The sequence below is a fragment of the Dendrobium catenatum genome, unplaced genomic scaffold, assembly GCF_001605985.2.
Source record: "Dendrobium catenatum unplaced genomic scaffold, ASM160598v2 fragScaff_scaffold_365, whole genome shotgun sequence".
In the NCBI taxonomy this organism is placed as follows: domain Eukaryota; kingdom Viridiplantae; phylum Streptophyta; class Magnoliopsida; order Asparagales; family Orchidaceae; genus Dendrobium; species Dendrobium catenatum.
In genome coordinates this window covers 237,286-255,288 of record NW_021318827.1, presented here as the reverse complement: position 1 = coordinate 255,288, position 18,003 = coordinate 237,286, and the positions used below count along the sequence as shown (strand labels likewise).

At 35.0% G+C, this 18,003-nt stretch overlaps 2 protein-coding genes across 4 annotated transcripts; one reads left to right on the top strand and one right to left on the bottom strand.

The window, feature by feature from the left end:
* The first annotated feature begins 3,572 nt into the window (after positions 1-3,572).
* Positions 3,573-3,969, top strand: LOC110113894 (protein transport protein Sec61 subunit beta-like). The gene has a single exon (XM_028693774.1). It carries the CDS (start codon positions 3,599-3,601, stop codon positions 3,848-3,850), a length of 252 nt encoding a protein of 83 aa, XP_028549607.1. The 5' UTR covers positions 3,573-3,598; the 3' UTR covers positions 3,851-3,969.
* Positions 3,970-10,974: 7,005 nt separating this feature from the next.
* On the bottom strand, positions 10,975-17,566 carry LOC110113887 (vesicle transport v-SNARE 11). 3 transcript variants are annotated; one of them, XM_028693777.1, is made up of 7 exons: positions 17,417-17,558; positions 17,181-17,313; positions 16,553-16,734; positions 16,325-16,383; positions 16,041-16,229; positions 15,235-15,405; positions 10,975-11,350 (listed from the first exon to the last, which is right to left on the bottom strand). In XM_028693777.1, the coding sequence occupies exons 3-7, from the start codon at positions 16,644-16,646 to the stop codon at positions 11,198-11,200; spliced, it is 666 nt and encodes a 221-aa protein (XP_028549610.1). In that variant the 5' UTR covers positions 16,647-16,734; positions 17,181-17,313; positions 17,417-17,558; the 3' UTR covers positions 10,975-11,197. The 3 variants fall into 3 exon arrangements, with proteins under 3 accessions (XP_028549610.1, XP_028549611.1, XP_020702256.1); XM_028693778.1 differs by having other exon boundaries at positions 17,492-17,508; XM_020846597.2 differs by lacking the exon at positions 17,181-17,313 and having other exon boundaries at positions 17,417-17,566.
* Positions 17,567-18,003: the final 437 nt, after the last annotated feature.

Genomic DNA, 18,003 nt, shown 5'->3' with positions numbered 1-18,003 from the left:
TCCAAATTAGGTCTACGAAGACCAAAATTACCCACAAGAGTGAATTGAAATGGAGATGCAAGCTTAAGAACTTCTTCATCTGAAACCAAAATAGCCGGCACACCATTAAATGTAGACTGAGTTAACGAAGGTAGGGTATCACCTGCAGACGAACCAGCAAGAATATCTTTGAAAGAACGAGACTTTGGCGGAGAAGAAGCGCCCGCTTCCAAGCTAAAGAATCCTTTGATCGGATTATTACCATTAGAGGCGACATTACCCCAAGCAGTTGCTGATGGTTCCCCCATCGGGATCGTCAAGCCCGAGCAGGGCAAGACTGTTGGGCTTCCCCTAGCTTCCTCCTCTAAGTCATCTTCTTCTCTGATAGGTTTCTTCTTTTGGTCTTTTGAACTTCTAAAAAGTTTCTTCTTATGGGCGTCTCGCAATTTTATTTTTGGAAGATGAAGGAAACCATTAAACCCTTCGGAATATCCACCAGATTTCAACAAACGGTTCGATTCTTCATAAATAACCGTTGAACTATTCTCACTTGTTCTTCCCTTAGATCTTTCATGGTTTGCAATTCATTTATGAGTCTCTACTCTTTCAGATTCAAAGCTTAGGTAATGGATTTTTATTTGATTGTAAAATTTGTTAGTTGTTTATAAAATAGAATTGCAAACTGGAACTTTCGGATAACTTAGTTTTGACAACTAAAATTTAATTGAATTTTGTTATCTGCATATATAATAAAAGATTAATACAACAAAATTATTAGATGATATAATTCAAGTGCTAAACTTTCACATGCATAAGCATTATAGAAACATTATGTTATTCTACAAATAATTTTAGTTTCATTTTGATATTAAATATCTCAAAATATTTTATCATAATTTTTTTCTACAGCACAAAAGTTAGGCTCTTAATAGCAAAATTTGGTAAAAATCGAAAACAGGTAAATTCAAGTTGTAAGTTTCAATCATACTAAACAAAATTTCATTTGTAGTAAATAAAATTTATTTAATAGTATTTCTGATATTAAGATTCATTGTTTCAAGTATTTTCTGTGATTATCCTCTATATTAGATGTGCTTCCATTGATCCTGCTTATTCTGGAATCATGTTTTTTGGTGATGCATGGAGTATCAACTTGTAAATCACAAAGTAAGCTGAGCTTATCTTATCTATCTAGCTCCTCCCAAGGAATTCCAAGAAGAACAAGAAATTGAATGTAAAATACCCCCCATAAAAAAAAAAAAAAAAATCTAGAAGGGAAAAAGATCGCTGATTCGGTTAGAAGCAAACAGAGAACAAGATTGTTTCTCATTTGCTCATCCCTTATCGAAATACAGTTTGGCTTATTTGAAGACTTAATCCAATTAACTTGATGAAATGATAACTTGAGACTAATCCAAACAAAAACTACCAAAACCAATTAACTTATTTCAAGCTACATTATAAAACAAGAATGGTTTGGGGAATAGCATCGAACACCAAGACGACCTCACGAAGAAGCAGATTGATAACAAACGACGTGTAGCAAAGATGTGCCAAAGCAACGCCAGAAAGTTAAAACTTTTGCCATGAACAAAACATAAATCGTTAGAAAAGGTATGAAAGATACCAACTTTGATCTTAAAGCCATAAGAAAAAAAAATAAATAAATACCCAAATAAGCGACGGTGCATGTAGAAGAGGCCGAGTTCGTAGGCCACGAGCAAGTGCTGGTTTCAGTCGTTAGAAAAGGTATCAAAGATACCAATTTTGATCTAGAAGCGAGAAGAAAAGAATAAATATAAATACCCAAATAAGCAACGAAAGATGAGAAGAAACTGTTCGAGTGTGAAGAGAAATAAATAAATGCTCGGATGTGAAGAAGAAGAAAGATGAGAAGCTGCTTCGGCAGATCCACAACCGCCTGGCAGTGAAAATAAATATCAGTTTTTTTTTTTTTTTTCAATTGAATGAACGGCATTGGAGTATAATACAATCGCCTGATCTACATGTCATTTAATGTTTTATAACATTAATTGCAAGTCATTTAATGTAAGGAGCTTTGATACGTTTTTGATTCCAGGAAGTTAAAAATATATTTATTTGAGGAAGAAAATTTAAGCAACATAAATTTATAGTAACAGACAATAATAATATGTATAATTTTTATATATTTTTATATTTATTAATTATTTTAAAAGAAGTAAAACGGATGGTCAAGATTTAATGTGGAAGGAAATTCAAACAGCTTTTATAATAGTAGTATAGTATAGATATGGATAAATTTCAGCCCTTTTTAATAGCTAATATGATAATTTAATCTCATTCAAATTTAATTAATTTAATATATCTAAAGTAAATAATTTGTCTTATAAGTAAGACTTAAGGATAAGTTGCTTTTAAAATCTATATCTATACTACTATTATAAAAGGGGCTTGAGTTTCCACCCCTAGACAATCTTGCAAGCGGGCGCTTCTTCTCCGCCAAAGTCTCGTTCTTTCAAAGATGTTCTTGCTGGTTCGTCTGCAGGTGATACCCTACCTTCGTTAACTCAGTCTACATTTTCTCTCTATCTATGTTGTATATTTCACATTTTTATTTCATTTTCTCAATGTTTCAACTATAATAAATTCTTATTTTATTATTATTTTTTTGTATGCAAGATATTTTTGTATTCATCCCCACTTACCATTCAGCCTTCATGGGTGTTCTTAAATTACAAAACATACTCATGCTCTTTTGCATATTTTCTTGATTTTGATTTTTATTTCTGATTTTGGTTGGGGTGTCAATATTTAACACGACTCGAAATCCGACCCGGACCCGACATGGAAAATTTTGATTTTGGATCAACCTGTTTACCAAAATGGTCAAGTTCGAGTTTTAGATATCGACTCATTTTAAAAATTGGGTGGGGTTCAAGCTGACCTGAAAACCCGAAATTAACTCTGAATTGACCCAGGTCGCATCTGCATCGCGTGCGCTCAGGCGCTCAGGCTCGCATGGTCACACATGCCTCCCGTTTCTACTTGAGCTAGTGAGAATGAAATAATTTGCTTGATTTTAAAGATAGAGGTCCCTTTTTGTGACTTTGACTGAATTTAAAGCATTCAAGTTAAATTTCAAGATCCCGTTCAAATCTTCACTTCCCAAAGTAACATCATTAAATTGTGTTTCCTGAGCTGCTGCTTTTGGTTTGATTAAAGAAGCGTTCTGCTCCATCCACTCTTTAAATTTGCATTTGGTAGGGAGATAATTTATGACCAGCTTTCTATAGATTCTATCCTTGGCCTCCTCTTCTTTTAATTATATTTCTGTCTTGCAAGGGCTTGTTATGCTGTTGGTTGTTCATGGGTACACCGCTACTTTTTAAAACATTCTATTATTCAAGTTCTATAAAGTTAAAGCTACCAACGGGCTAGCATGTTTTTACCCCTAATTGTGCTTCAAGTCGTGCAAATGATCTTTGTATGATATGATGCTTACCTTAAGGAGCTGGATAATGAACTAGAACAACTACGCAACCAACATTATTTTACTTTAGTTTCCTTTTAATTTGTTCACCTATTTTGAATCGCATTCCTGACCCTTTATTCTCTTCTCAGAGACTAGCTAGAGAAAATGGTTTCGAATGGAGAAGGTCCACCAAGGGGCAGCGCAGCAGCAGCTGCTAACTTGCGTAGGCGGAGAACAGGCGGCGGCGGCAGCGGTGCTCCTGCTGGAGGAGCTGCATCCACAATGCTACAGTTCTACACTGATGACACTACAGGTCATAAGCTATCTCCCAACACTGTCCTTATTATGAGCGTGGGATTCATTGCTTTTGTTGCTTTGATGCATGTGTTTGGTAAGCTCTATCTTGTTCGCAGCTGATCACAACTGAGATTTTAGCTCGTTTAATAATCTGATTTGATGAGAAAACACAAACTGTATACTTTTATTTCTCCATGGAAATCTTAATAAATTGCTTTTGAACTGCAATGTTTAGGAAATCTCAGGTTTTATGTTGTTGAAACTATCAAGTATTGTGCTTTCTTCTTCAAATTCCTTAACTTTTTTTACTGAACATATTAGCAATTATTTTTGCGGGCCATACAAATTGAGATAGCATTCATTGTTTCAAAATCTTGAAGATTAAGATTTTGGACAATTAATGAAGGAGAAATGCAGTTCACTTTGTCAGACAGTTCGGACACTAAGTTCTGCTTTTCTTAGAGCTCATATTACATCTTTGGCAGAGAATGAGTGTGCTCATTCAATTTGGCTAAAAATGATTGCTATTGAGGAGGCATTCATTTTCATGATAAATGATTGATATTAAGGAGGCATTCATTTTAATAAAAAAAGGTTATATAACATTGCTATTTTCGAGCAATTTTATTATTTTAATAATCTAATTAATATATTTTTAATCTATAAGCTCCATTGAATTTATGATAACAATTTGTATAAATGTTTATTTTTTTGTTGATTGGAGGCATCACAGATGCTCTTAGATCATTGTTGCGAACTAACCACCCCAACTTCGTTCTAATTGTGTTGATTGGGCGCAATTCATGACAATATTGTTTTAGGGCTTTTTGGTTGGTTAAAAAAGGAATGCAATGTAAAATGAATGCAACATAAAAGAAATATTTGTTCGTGGAATGGATGATTCTGTTCTTGATTTTGAAACTTGCATTGAGATAAATGTGAGAAATGTATCTCAATGGAAATTTGCTTTTAGGTCTTGTTTTTGCATAAAATTAAAAAAAAAAACATAAAACAAATGAAAGAGATCAACATTTAGGTCAATTTAGGTAAGATCACAAACATCACGTACGGAAGACTCGAATTCAAGATCTCTTGATTGGTAGTCAAACATTCTAACCAACAAACTAAGATGAGTTGCGTAAAAGAAATTACTTTAGAATATTATCCTTATTTGTCACATTAATAATTACAACTATATTCCTCTCCCATGCTCTCGGATCTTGATGCAATGTATTTATTTTTGTGTGGTTCATCTAACATTTCTTGTATTCTATAGGCCTTGATTTCATGCATTATTTGTATAAAATGGTTGTTTTTTAGGACATGAATGTTTAAGTAAAAAAAAAAGTATCATTTTTATTTTTCAATAGTTTTAGATTTTATCAACAAACTTTTTTAGAATTATTTTTATTTATCTTTAATCAAATATTTGATTCATTAACTCTATTGGATTTGTATGATTGAGATATACAAAGTCTTAGGTTTCGTTTGGGATAAATTTTTTATTTCTTTATGAAGCAATTTTTTAGTATAAAAATTTTTAATTCAATATATATATACTAAAAAATTGCTTCATAAAGCAACAAACAAAAAAAAAACGGTACCAAATAAAGCCTTATTTTGTTCACTTGCTCAAAGTTATTTTTGTATTTAAATCTTCATAAAATTATTTCATTATTTTTTCCAGAAGAAACAAGAAGCAAGTTAATGAAAAAAATGGACATAAATTTTTTACATTATGAGTTGTATGAGAATGACATATATGCCAAAATCAATCATCAGATGAATTTTTATGCATGGGGCTTTATCTTATTAGCTCAACATTTGATTTTCTTGGTGCCATATGGTAAAGGAAATGGTGAAGAAAAATGGCATAAATTGATTTAGTTTTAGCGCATGACATTATGTTTTATGCTATAATGATCGTATAATATATTGTCATATATGAAAGTCTATCACATTATAAATAAAAAAATTGAGCGTAGTTCATAAGATATACATGATATTTTACTTTGCAAAAATAGGAACGGGGAAAATCATAGGGTTTGGCCTATTAAAATAATTGCAGTAGTAAAAATCATCTATTACAAAACATGCTCCTTCTCATAATTAGAAAAGATATACAATGTTTGGATATGAATTGTAAGAAGCCTCGAGATATTGTGGAGTATCATTAAGAGATTATTGATAGTATGCTTAGTTGTTCTCTTTATAATATTACCATCGACCAACAAGACATGTGGAAGTTTGTATTGACGACAAGCATTAGTCAAAGCGGTAATTGATGGGTGTCATGTTGATGAAGATGATCATTAGCACAAGCGGTGATGATAAATGACAATGTTGATGGCGATGCTGATCATCAACATTGAGCTATGATGCACCAATACTCAATTAATATGAATTATGTCATGTCGCATGTCGGATATGTTCAAGACACGCACGCACATTTGCCTTAACAACATGCTCAACATGCTATCCGTGCGTCCAATCAAAAGAAACAAAAAGTTTTCAACACGGCTCCTCAATAATAAATTTTAAATCTGAAGGCATATTACGTAAATAATATTTGAATAACTTAATAGCTATTTAAAACTAGTTTTATTCTTCTTATTTGCTTTATTTTCTTATGATTTTTTAATAATGTATATTATATATACACACACAAAGGAACCAATTTTTTTTTTTGAAGTTGATAATTTATTATGTCATGTAACTATTTCTTCCATTAGTTAAAAAAATTAATAGATTTAAATAAAATTATAGAATTTCATTTCATTTCATATTTACTAAATTTATGTAATTTCTATACTTCTTTATTTTTTAAAATTATAATATTATAATGGTATATCTAATACATGTCCATGTCTTAATAATAGGTATGTTGTGTGTCCATATCCTTTTATCGCATGTCCATATGAGGAGAGATTATTCGGTGCGGAGTGCGGACGGAGAGAACCGTCAGCACAGTCCTTATTCCGCACTATGTACTGGCACTCGGTACTGCTGGGTACCGCTAGGTACGCATGTTTGTGCGGACAGTGCACACTCCGCACCTAATAATTTTTCCCATATGAGGCATTAGGTGTTTGCTTTGGTAACAAAAATAGTTGAAGGTTGAAGCCTCCATGTTTGGTAGTTAGTTAATCTTCTAGAAAAAAAATGATTTTTATTATTTATTTATAAAATTCTAGATTAAAGAGGAATCTCTCATTTATTTACTTTTTTTTTTGCAAGAACATTAACATTTGGTATGTGACATAAATATATTATATTTAAAGGAACTTATTAATCAATGTATACCAACTTTAATTATATAAAGTTTTTTCCATCTAATAAGGTTTTGACTTGAAAAATAACATCATTGCACATGTCACGATTTATGAGGGTCGAATAGTCATTTTGATTATCATGCTGATTAATTTTAAAAAAAATGAAATATTTATTTACAAAATTAGATTTTGTTTTTTCAAACCCTCCATTACAACATAAATTATTAGGTCCAAACACCACAAAACTGCAATTGGATATATTAGAGTACATAAATTGTGTACTCTCATAACCTCAAATTTGCTACTTTCATAATTATTTATATATCTCTAGAAAATTCACTTGAGCAATATGAATTTCAAAATAATCTGTGAATTAAAAATTTTAGCATTAAATTTAGGACTATCTAAAATCCAATTTTAATGAACTTATAGTCGAGCTATGCATCTCGACAAAATAAGCCCAACAACAGTAAAAGTGATATGATTCAAGTCCAAATGAACCTAAATCAAGCACTTAAAGCATATTTAGAAGCTTGAGGACATTAACTGAAGAATCAAATAGTCTCTGAATCTTGTATGTTTATTATCAAATCAAGTGCCTTGACGAGACGAATCCAACATGCACAAGATCATTGAATTCTATGATCAATAAAGCATTCAAATACTAAATAAATAATCTATGATCAAGAAAACCAATATAGGTTGTCAATGGATTATTTTTATTTTAGTCAAATTTATCAAAATGCCTATCTTAAAATGCTATAAATATAATCACGAGAAAAATGTGTTCGCGCAAGGTGATGGTTGGATTTGAAAGAACTGAAACTCTATTGCCTTGCATGACATTCATTGATGATTACCACCATTATTGAACTTACATTGCTCGACTCTCGTTGCCTAGCTATTATCATTTGACCCAATCACCTGATTACCATTTTCTGACCAAAGACAATCGACCACTGTTTGACATTATCTACATTTTCCATCACTTCTTCTGCAATCTTTCTAATGACCATCAAATAATTTTTTTCATTTGTATAATCTCATCTTCTTCAATTATAGAGAAGATCAGACTCTTATATCAATAAATTAATTATATACTAAACTATTTCAACTGGGTCTGATCCAACAATTTTTCCCCATTTTAGATTTTACACATAAAAATTTTTAGTATCTCCTACAACTTCTATCTTTGTACATGTTAGATCTTTATAAAATGTTAGAATAATAAGCACTCTATCTATTATCATAAATTTTGCTAGCACATAATAGTACGATACTATCTATGAGAATCATATCCCTACATCTTAGTAATACCATTTTAATGATTAATAGATGTAACATTACATGCAGTACATTTCCTCATTCCAAGATTCATCAAACTTGGAATGTGTCTAGCAACATTGGACATCATAATTAGCCAAGAGTAGGCCTTTGAGACCCATCACTAAAAGACCAGACGCATAGGATGGAGTAGGGCCAAGCTGAAATCCTTCAACTATTGGTGGAGGTTAATCAATAGAGACTACCATCATAGTATAATGGAGGAGCTCACCGGTGAAAAATTCAATACCAAAATGAGGATGAACAATTAGTAGATACTCACAAAGGCTACTCTCATCATCATGTTGAAGTTTCTCCTCTACCACAGTCTAACCTAAAACTTATTAATATCATTAGTTCAACGCATCATTCTCATAGAAGCTCGACAAATTCTTAAAGTGATTCTTGAGTTATTATGGGCATCTTTCTTGAAGATTTTCGCCCTGCATCTTTTTACTCTTTTTACTCTTTATTGATATGGGAGGCTACTCAATCTTATACTAGTCTAACTCATAAAATCATCTAGATCATATGACTTCCAAAGCACATGCATCGCTCATTAATGATTCCCATTTGTGTCCCAGACCACCATAGCCACCTTTCACCGCAGTCGCTTACTTTTCAATCATTGTGTTATCCAGATACATCTTCACCGACATTTCAATGAATTTAAAACATATTACAACTTTAAAAAGTATTTCAATACAATTTATTTGCAACCAATCAAGCAACTCCTACATTTTTAAAATACATGCAATTTATAAAACATCCATTGAGAATTACATTTACCTAAAAACATATTATTAATAAAAAATATATAAGATATCATTATAACTTATGGCTCATCTTCATGAGAAACAAAACTCAACATCTCATCCATAAGCAATAAACTAAAAAAAATGTATATTAAAAGCTGCTTTTAAAATAGCACTTTAGTACATTCTCTTATGTGTTGTTTTTAAAAATAACTTTTAAATAATAAAAAAAATTAACTAGAAATGTTTGTATTAAAATACTAGCAATTTTCCAATTTTCAGTTCTATTCATTCACCATTCTCATTTCATTTCTTCTCTTTCAATTCTTTCTAACCAAAGCCTTAAAGTGCTGAGCCGTTTGACTAATTTTTTAAAGTCATCAATAGCCAGGTAAAAGCAAACACGAGGTAGTATGTTATGCCTCTTTACAATAAAAATAATGGTAGAATCTGGCTTTTGTGATGTGACGCCCAATTCCCATGCCAATGTAACAAGTTCCTAAAATCTTCCCTATGTTAGACATGAATGTCCATACAAGGGATAAATTCAATCTTTTTATGATGAATTGAGCATGAATTGGCATGAAAAGGTTGGAGCAACTCCAATGATAGATAAGATTAAAGAGAAAAGTCTTAGATAGTTTGATCAAATAAAACATCAGAACATTAGTCTTTCGATAACCTAATTAGGAGAGAAGATGTAAGAGATCCAACTTATGTTACAAAAGATAAATATAGATTAAAAAAATTTTGATTAGAAAATATTATAAATACTATAAATACTTTATTTATTAAATCTAAAGGAGATTTAACTTTTTAATAAGACACAATAAAAAAAAAAAAAAGAGTTATAGCCCAGCCCACGTAATAGCATAAAAGATTGTCGTTAATTGGCATAAATGGGCTCTTCTTTCAAGCGAACGAAAACTTGGGCCAATCCAAAATACCAGTTTTAAATGATAATGCTCAACAGCTTGAGAAGCACCATATGGCGTGGGGCAATAGGATGACAACAACAACAGGAAACAACTTCGTTCCCTTTTTAGCAGCGCAACGACAAACAAGGTAAACTAGTTTATTACATTGATGTTTCTGAACTGATTGTTCATTTGCTATCAAGGCAAAGTCAGACCTAATCAACTATCGGGGAAGGAGATGCTTAAGCTGGAATAATGCAATTTATCATTTTCTGAATGGATTTCCTACTCTCAGGGGCTGTTTGGTACAAGGATTTAGGCTGGATTTGAGGCGGATTTGGGCAAAATCCAGCCCAACAGCCTAAAATGCAAAACCAAATCTCACGGCAAATGAAAGCCGCTGTAGACGGAAAATTCCGCCTTTTCGTGCTAAATCTCAGATTTCCGAAATCCTGTTTTTTGCTGGATTTACGAAATTTGTTGGCAGTAGAGAAAGAGTCCGATTGTTAAATCCGTTCTATAGTCAAATAGTCACATGAGATTTAATAGGATTTATCATGAATGCTACCAAACAGTTTTCAGGATTTAGGCCCCTCAAAATTTCAGAAATCCGGATTTATCCTGAGTGCTACCAAACAGCCCCTTATTGTCTTTGTACGTTTCCATATTCATGGATGCAAAGAAGCAAAAATAAATATCCCAAACGGGAAAAAAAAAAATCAGCGTAAGTGATCATTGGAGTTTGAATGCAGATCTCATCGCACACAAAATAAAATATTAAACCGACAAATAGACCAACAAATATGGACAAGGCATTAATCTATCATTGAATTACAGAACTGTCTTCCTTAATTAAAGAGATTTAAGCTTTTTTACCATTTCTTAAAGTAGCATTTTAATTTAAATTTTTGTACTTAAAAACTGTTTTAAAAAACACTAAAAAAATCGTCCTAAACAAAACCTTAGTTAGTTTAGAGTTGGAGAAGAAGTTCTAGCTTATACTGAAATAAACAACATAGAACAGACGAGACTTGGATGTTTTCAACGGGAAACCTTGTAGAAGAAGAAATGCACATTTAAACATACAAATGCAGCTGGTCCGAATAGCTTACGGAGCACACATGTATAATTTGGGTCCACGTGAACGCAAGAAAAAGAGTACACTTACAATAGAAGTGGAGCAGAGTTGAACAGGATCTGTTAATGGGCGAGCTTGAAATATAGTATGAGGAGAATAGCCAGGACAAGGGCCAAAATTATTCCCCCTATGATCCACTTGTTCTTGTCCATCCTTCTAGACATGGCCGTGAGGACCTTCTTGCTCTTTCCTATGTTATCATCCACGCCATGCAACTGCATCACAAAAAAAAAATCCAATATTTGTAAATATGTGAAGGTTCATGGGAGGGAGAAGTAGGCATGATCTAATATAGTTTTCAGAAAAATTATTAAGAAAATATCCAGAACTTTCTTGGCAGTTCATAAGAAAAATATTATACAGATGTCGAAGAAGGTGGAAGAGGGTCAAAACTGTGCAGGCGGCGTTCCATTGCCTTATCCCAGCAATTTTACAATCAGCTAACAGGTTGAGAATTACATCTAAAGACTCTAGAGCCAAGGAGGCCAAAGTCATTTCAGTAAAGAACAAAACACACAATACAACTATCATGTACCTTCAATTCATTTCTCCATGGGGCTTTAGATGTAACTCATTGGTAACGTCTCCATGCATGTCAATCTGATAGGAAGCCTTGTAGAGCTCAAGCATTTCTTATCAATAATGGAATTTCAACGAACTTCCACCAGGATAATACTCCAACAGGATACTCCAACCAAATCAAGCAAAACAACGAGAAAACTCATAATTGATGAAATGGAAGGAAAATACTAAGATACAATTGACCCTCAATGCGATAGGAGGATCATTCTCACACAAATCTCTAGACGTCGCTAGAGCCCAAGACACCAAAGCCTCCAATAAAAAATTCAGAAAAACATAGATAACCCTAATCACTCTCTTCTACTTTAAGCAAGCAATTGAAACCAAACCAAATAAAAAAAATTAAAAAATACAATTAAGACCAAGCAAATTACCAAACAGCCCATGCCTCCTTAATTCCAGCCATAGCAGCCCCCTCCTTCCTATTTGAAATCCTAGCCCCCCCCCCCCCCCCCCCCACCCCTAAGGTGGGCGGGTGAAACAACAAGGGGCTGACAATGCTTGGTCCGCCTGAAATAAACTTGGGCCGGCCCCTTGCCTAGGGCCGGCTAGACACTGATGGGTGACACCCCTCACGCAAGGTGATGGCATCCTCCTGCCCCCTTGGTGGTGGCAATCCTTGATATGGTTGAAAGACCTCCCTAAATTGTTGTATCAATGGCTGTATTGAAAAATAAATGCCTCTACTCTCCTCAAATCAGATTCCCTCTAATTTCTGTAGCTCTACCAGGAACATCAATGCTGCCTAACTCTAATGGGAGGAAATCCTCTCTCACCTGAATCCCTTGTATGGTCAACACTACTCCCCTACATATGCCTTTGCCCGTCTGAGCCGTCTCCACCTTCCCTATACCCATCATCACTCCATAGGCTCCTTGTATCCACCAAAGTCATCCATAATTGGTTCAGGACCTAGTTGGAGATGAAATTATGGGTGGTCACAATGTCGATCAACACTACCACCTCTCGGTCTGATATTTTCCCCTTCACCTTCATAGTATGACTTAGAGTGAATCCTATCATTAAGTTCAGAGATACCTCTGCCATATCCAAATGAAGCTTGACCTCCTCCTCTACCCCAATATCACTCTTACCTCCCTCCTCATTTTCCTCGTCATCACAAACGGTGAGAACCTAAAGAGTTCGGTCTCAACACCTATTCCCCGAGGTATACTTGTCATGACATCGGAAGCATAATCCCTTTGCTACCTTTTCCTGCACCTCCCTCTCAATCAACTTTTTGAAATTTCCCCTACTTCCTCCTACAGGCTTCACCCTTGGGGTCTCATGAAGGTTGCTTGGTGTAGGCCCCTTGGGTGCTAAGAAAATGGTGGTCATCATATATGAACCACCTGAACTGCTACCTCTTGCTCCCCTCTCCTGATACTTCTGATCCTCCACCAACTAAGCAAGCTTCTAGCCTCTCCCAAGTTTCAAGACCTCATGACTCTAACTGTTGCCCGGATCTCTGATTTAAACCCCTTCATGAAATTCCTCTCTAAAATTGTCTAGGACAGCCAATCCAGTCGACTCATCAGGCACTCAAATCTCTCGCAGTATTCTATCATTGAGACTTCCTGCACTAGGGCAAATAACTGCTCAAAAAAATCCCCTCCTCTGCTGGTTTGGAAACATTTTAATAAGCATTCTTTGAATGCCCTTTAACTATGTATTGGCCATCTCTCGTCTCTCCATTGGTACCAAGCCAAAGCCTTCCCTTCCAAACATAGGCTAGCCGCCGTCAAGTTCTCTTCCTCCGTCAATATATTGATGGCAAAGTATCTCTCTACCTTGTAAACTTACCCGTGTGCATCCTCCCCTTCAAAGAAGGGCATCTTCAATTTCCGTACCTTCAGATCTACCCCATATTTTTTCCCTTCCTCAACTGGGTGGTCCTCCCCAAATTGTCCCATTCCTCACTTCCACATTCATACCCAAACCCTTATTCAATTTCTCCCCTCCTTTCAAAATCAGCACCTCTCCTGCTGTAATCCCCCTCCTTTCTTTCCCAATCAGCACCCCTTTGCTCATACCCACATATCCACGCCTCTTCCCATACCTTCCACCTCTCTCCTCCCTCTGAAAAGGTTCCAGATGGGTTCTTCTCCCCTCTCCCTCTATAATCTCCACATCATTTTCATTCCTACGAATTTCAAAATTCATATTTCTCCCTATTGGCCCTCTTGCCTCTGATGCTACCATTTAGTTTTGATGATCTCATATTTTCTTCACCATCTCTTGAAGATCCGAGAACTTGCCTTACGTTGAGGAAATTATATCCTCAATTGTCGCTTTGATTTGACACTCAAAACGTTCTTCCAAAGCATCAACTTTCTTGTCCTCCATCGATACTCGGATCTTTGTTAGTCTAAAAAATTTGGATTTCGACCACAAAAAAAGCAAATACCCATGTTTCGAAAAAAGAAATCTGTTGCAGGAAATCACCAAAACAACCAAAAAACAACCCGGAAAAATGCTCTGATACCAATTTGATTAGAAACCCTTGCAGAGCTCAAGCGTTTCTTACCAATAATGGAATTTAAGCAAACTCCCACCAGGATACTCCAACCAAATCAAGCAAAACAGCGAGAAAACTCGTAATAATTGATGAAACAGAAGGAAAATACCAGGATTCAATTGATCCTCAGTTCGAGAGGATGATCATTCTCTCCCAAATCTCTAGATGTCGCTATAGCCCAAGACACCAAAGCCTCAAGTAGAAAATTCAGAAAAACATAGATAACCCTAATCCCTCTCTTCAACTTAAAGCATACAACTAAAACCAAGCAAATTACTAAACAGCCCATGCCTCCTTAATTTCATCCCATGCTGCCCCCTCCTTCCTATTTGAAATCCTAGTGGGCCCCCCCCAAGGGGGGCGGGTGAAACAGCAAGGGGCGGACAAGGCTTGGTCCGCCTGGAATAAATTTCGGTTGGCTGGATCGGTCTAACACAATCTTGAAGTCTTTGAAATTCCTATGTTTGATGTGCCATGGTTGAACAGTTCACTAAGAGGATCAACAGGCAGCCAATTCAAGTTTTTTTACATTGAAAACACAAGTAGACAAATTGCCATATATTAACCATAACTTTGAAGTTCACCAAGATGAGTAAAACGTTCAATTTACTGAAACAAGCCGGTAAATAACTTCATACTCAGGGGAAAAAATGCTAGCAATAACAGTTGTTTAGAAGCCCATATTCAACAAGTTTGCATGTCGACCACAATTCCAAAAACCAATAACTACAAGGCTCAGAAAATGGCATTGAATAATAGGATTAATATGAGTGTAGATAAGTAAAAAAACAATAAAGTAATAAAGGAGCACAACAAATTGAGAGTTATTCGGGTTTTTCCATACCCAAAAAATAAAAGCTGTTGTCTGATTTCAATGCCAACACGCTTATAAGAATACCAAAATATATGAATTAGCCAAGGAAGACATCAAAATATGATAAAAAGAACAATCAATATGATTCAAACAAAATTCAGAATCAACTGGTGTAAAGAACATACTGCAGTATGCGCATGCAGAAGAGATTGACGTTGTTGATGCAGATCTTGCAGGATTGAAACCCCAAGATCTTCCGTCTCCAACATGGTTCTTCTACTCTCCTTAATCCTTTCACTAGAATTATTCAATCGTTCAGTTGACATTAACAATCTTCCCCTTTGATCAGCAGACACCTGAATCATCAAAGAATCGGTGTTCAACAAAGCACAATTATCAAACTGAAATGCACTTCTATAATTAATAAAGAAACATCCATATTATTTAATCTTAAAATCCTAACAGAAAAATGCCAAATAATTGCATACAATGAAGGAATCTTGAGAGTTGATAATAATGAGTAATGGTTTTACAACTGATAAATAAAAAAGTTTATGAATTATAATTATACAAAAGATAATCAAAATCTAAAAAACATAAAACATGAATGACAATATAGAATATCATGTTTCAGCTTTGAAGCAAACCCATTCAAATCCTTGGTTCAAACAACTCAAGAAAAGGCTCTTTCGCTACTCAGACTAGATGTCTCACAAAGTTTAAATCAAACAAATTCCTCTGCTTATACTGAAATGTTATATCCAATAGCACGGAACTAAAGGTTCTGAATAAACTTATTTGAGATCTACAGCCTAACGCATAAGCATCCTGCCCTAGCATAAATTACCAACAAGAAAGTCTATTGGAAGAAAGGTAGGTTAGTACTTTTAAGCAGGTCAAAGGTTTGTAGTGCAGTTTTGAAAATCGGCTAGACAAATAAATGAAGAAGAGTGCAACATCAAATTAACAAACGAAACAAGAAATATCATACAGATAACGTATCTGCCATCCCAGATTCCAACAATTCCTCTCTTGAAGCATTCTTTGCATTAGGAGAAGTGATTCTTTTAACTTCACTCTTTAAATTATTGAGATCTGATTTGTATTCACGCAACTTAGCAAGCAATGCTGCCTTTACACTTGGTTGCAAACTTCTAGCCTCAAGATCCATTTTCCGAATCTACATAAGCCAAAGCCAATATTCTAAAATCAGCAAACATAATTGAACCAAAGAAGTATCAAGAAACACTTGAGATGATCAATCAAATCAACTACCAAGTTTTCAGCATCTTCTAAGCCGGACTTGATCTCAGACAACTTCTGCTTTTTCTGTTCTGCGGGTTAGACCAAGAAAATAAGATGCATAACAAAATTCTGATGAATGCGGTACAGAGGTGAATATGTTGACACCTACATCTCATATTTTCATTAAAAAAGCAAGCAATACATGCTTACACAAACATCAAGAAAGATCAAAAGTTACAGGAAGGCAGCATCACTAACCTCCATCAAGGGCGGCCGCTCCCGTACACTTCCGCGAAAGAGAAGCGGAGATTTCGCAATACTGGCGCTCGTATCCCTCGAAAACCTCACTCATCGCGACGAATTTCAGAACAATTGAACAAATCAACCAATATCGATGCTTATTTCAGGATATATCGTAAAATTATTGGAATCAAGCAAACCTGAGGAATAAAAGGAAACCAGTTAAAACCAAAGAGATCCTCTCAAGTTCAGAAAATTATTAAATTTGTAGATCACTGAAAATCTCAGAAAGCCCGATCGTCCATGTCGCAGGAAGGCTGCGGAGTAGACGTTAAACCTAATTCAAGAACAGATCCTAGCCCTCTAAACTGGGCTTCGAAGGATCACACGAATCAACAAGGCGATAATTTAAAAACAGGAGAGAAAATCATTAAGTGGCTGTTTGGCAACAGGATTTATGCAGAATTTGAGAAGCATGAATGCTAAATCCTGCCAAACGGGATTAGAGCAGCCGGTAAATCTCACAGCAGAATAAATCCTCCGTTTCCCTCCTTTTGCCGTAAATCCCAGATTTACTAAATCCTGGAGCCCGGCTGATTTAAGGGATTTGGCCGAAGAAGCACGCGAATGGGACACATATATTTACCTTCACAGCAAGCAAGCTCCCGTCGCTACTTCCGATCCAACAGGAAGAACGGCGAACAGTCGCGACTTCCAATTCGAGAGCAAGGAACGTCGTCGAAGGAGGCGAAGAAGCTTTTAGCGACTCGTTCAAAACCCTACCGAACGCGGAAGCACGCGAATTCGAACAGCAAGGAAAAAATGGAGACGAGAAAAGCAAACCGTATAAATACTTAGGCTATCGAAAGAGAAGAAGCAAACCGTAAAAGGAGGAATTGATCCTGCGATTAGCTCGTCGACGCCTGAAGGAAGATTGAAGAAAGGGAACAGCGGTACCTTCGTCGGCAAGGAGGTGTACGATGCCTAATGGAAATAAAAAGCTAAGAAAATGTTGAAAATAAATTGACGAGTCAAATTAGAGCACTCATACTGCCTTTAAAAAATTAAATAAATTATAAATATTATATATAGAAATTAAATTTAAATTTTGATAATTAAAATATATGTTTCAAATATAAATATAATATATGGTTTAATTATAAATATTTAAAAATATGCAACTCATCTTGATCTGTTGTCGGTAGCATAAATTACCAACCAATAAATCTAGAGTTTTAATCTTGTTTCTCTGAAGTAAAAACCAATTTTATATTATCATTACCACAAAACTCCTAATTCACTATATATTCTTGTTAGGGATAAATCCCTTTAACAAACTCAGTTTAGTATTCATAATAAATTTTATTTTATCAATGCCAATATTGTCAATCGTCATCACTGACAACGCCACCCTGGTCGCTACCGTCGCCAGCAACCTCCACCTCCAGCTGCAACCATTGTTGCAACTG

Bases quoted from the DNA above. Each gene is read 5' to 3' on its own strand.
- LOC110113894 (XM_028693774.1), top strand. From the start codon at position 3,599: ATGGTTTCGAATGGAGAAGGTCCACCAAGGGGCAGCGCAGCAGCAGCT.
- LOC110113887 (XM_020846597.2), bottom strand. From the start codon at position 16,646: ATGAGTGAGGTTTTCGAGGGATACGAGCGCCAGTATTGCGAAATCTCC. The intron at 16,384-16,552 runs GTTAGTGATGCT...TCTAACCCGCAG, and splicing joins AGCGGCCGCCCTTGATGGAG to AACAGAAAAAGCAGAAGTTG. The intron at 15,406-16,040 runs GTATGATATTTC...TTGATGATTCAG, and splicing joins GGATGGCAGATACGTTATCT to GTGTCTGCTGATCAAAGGGG.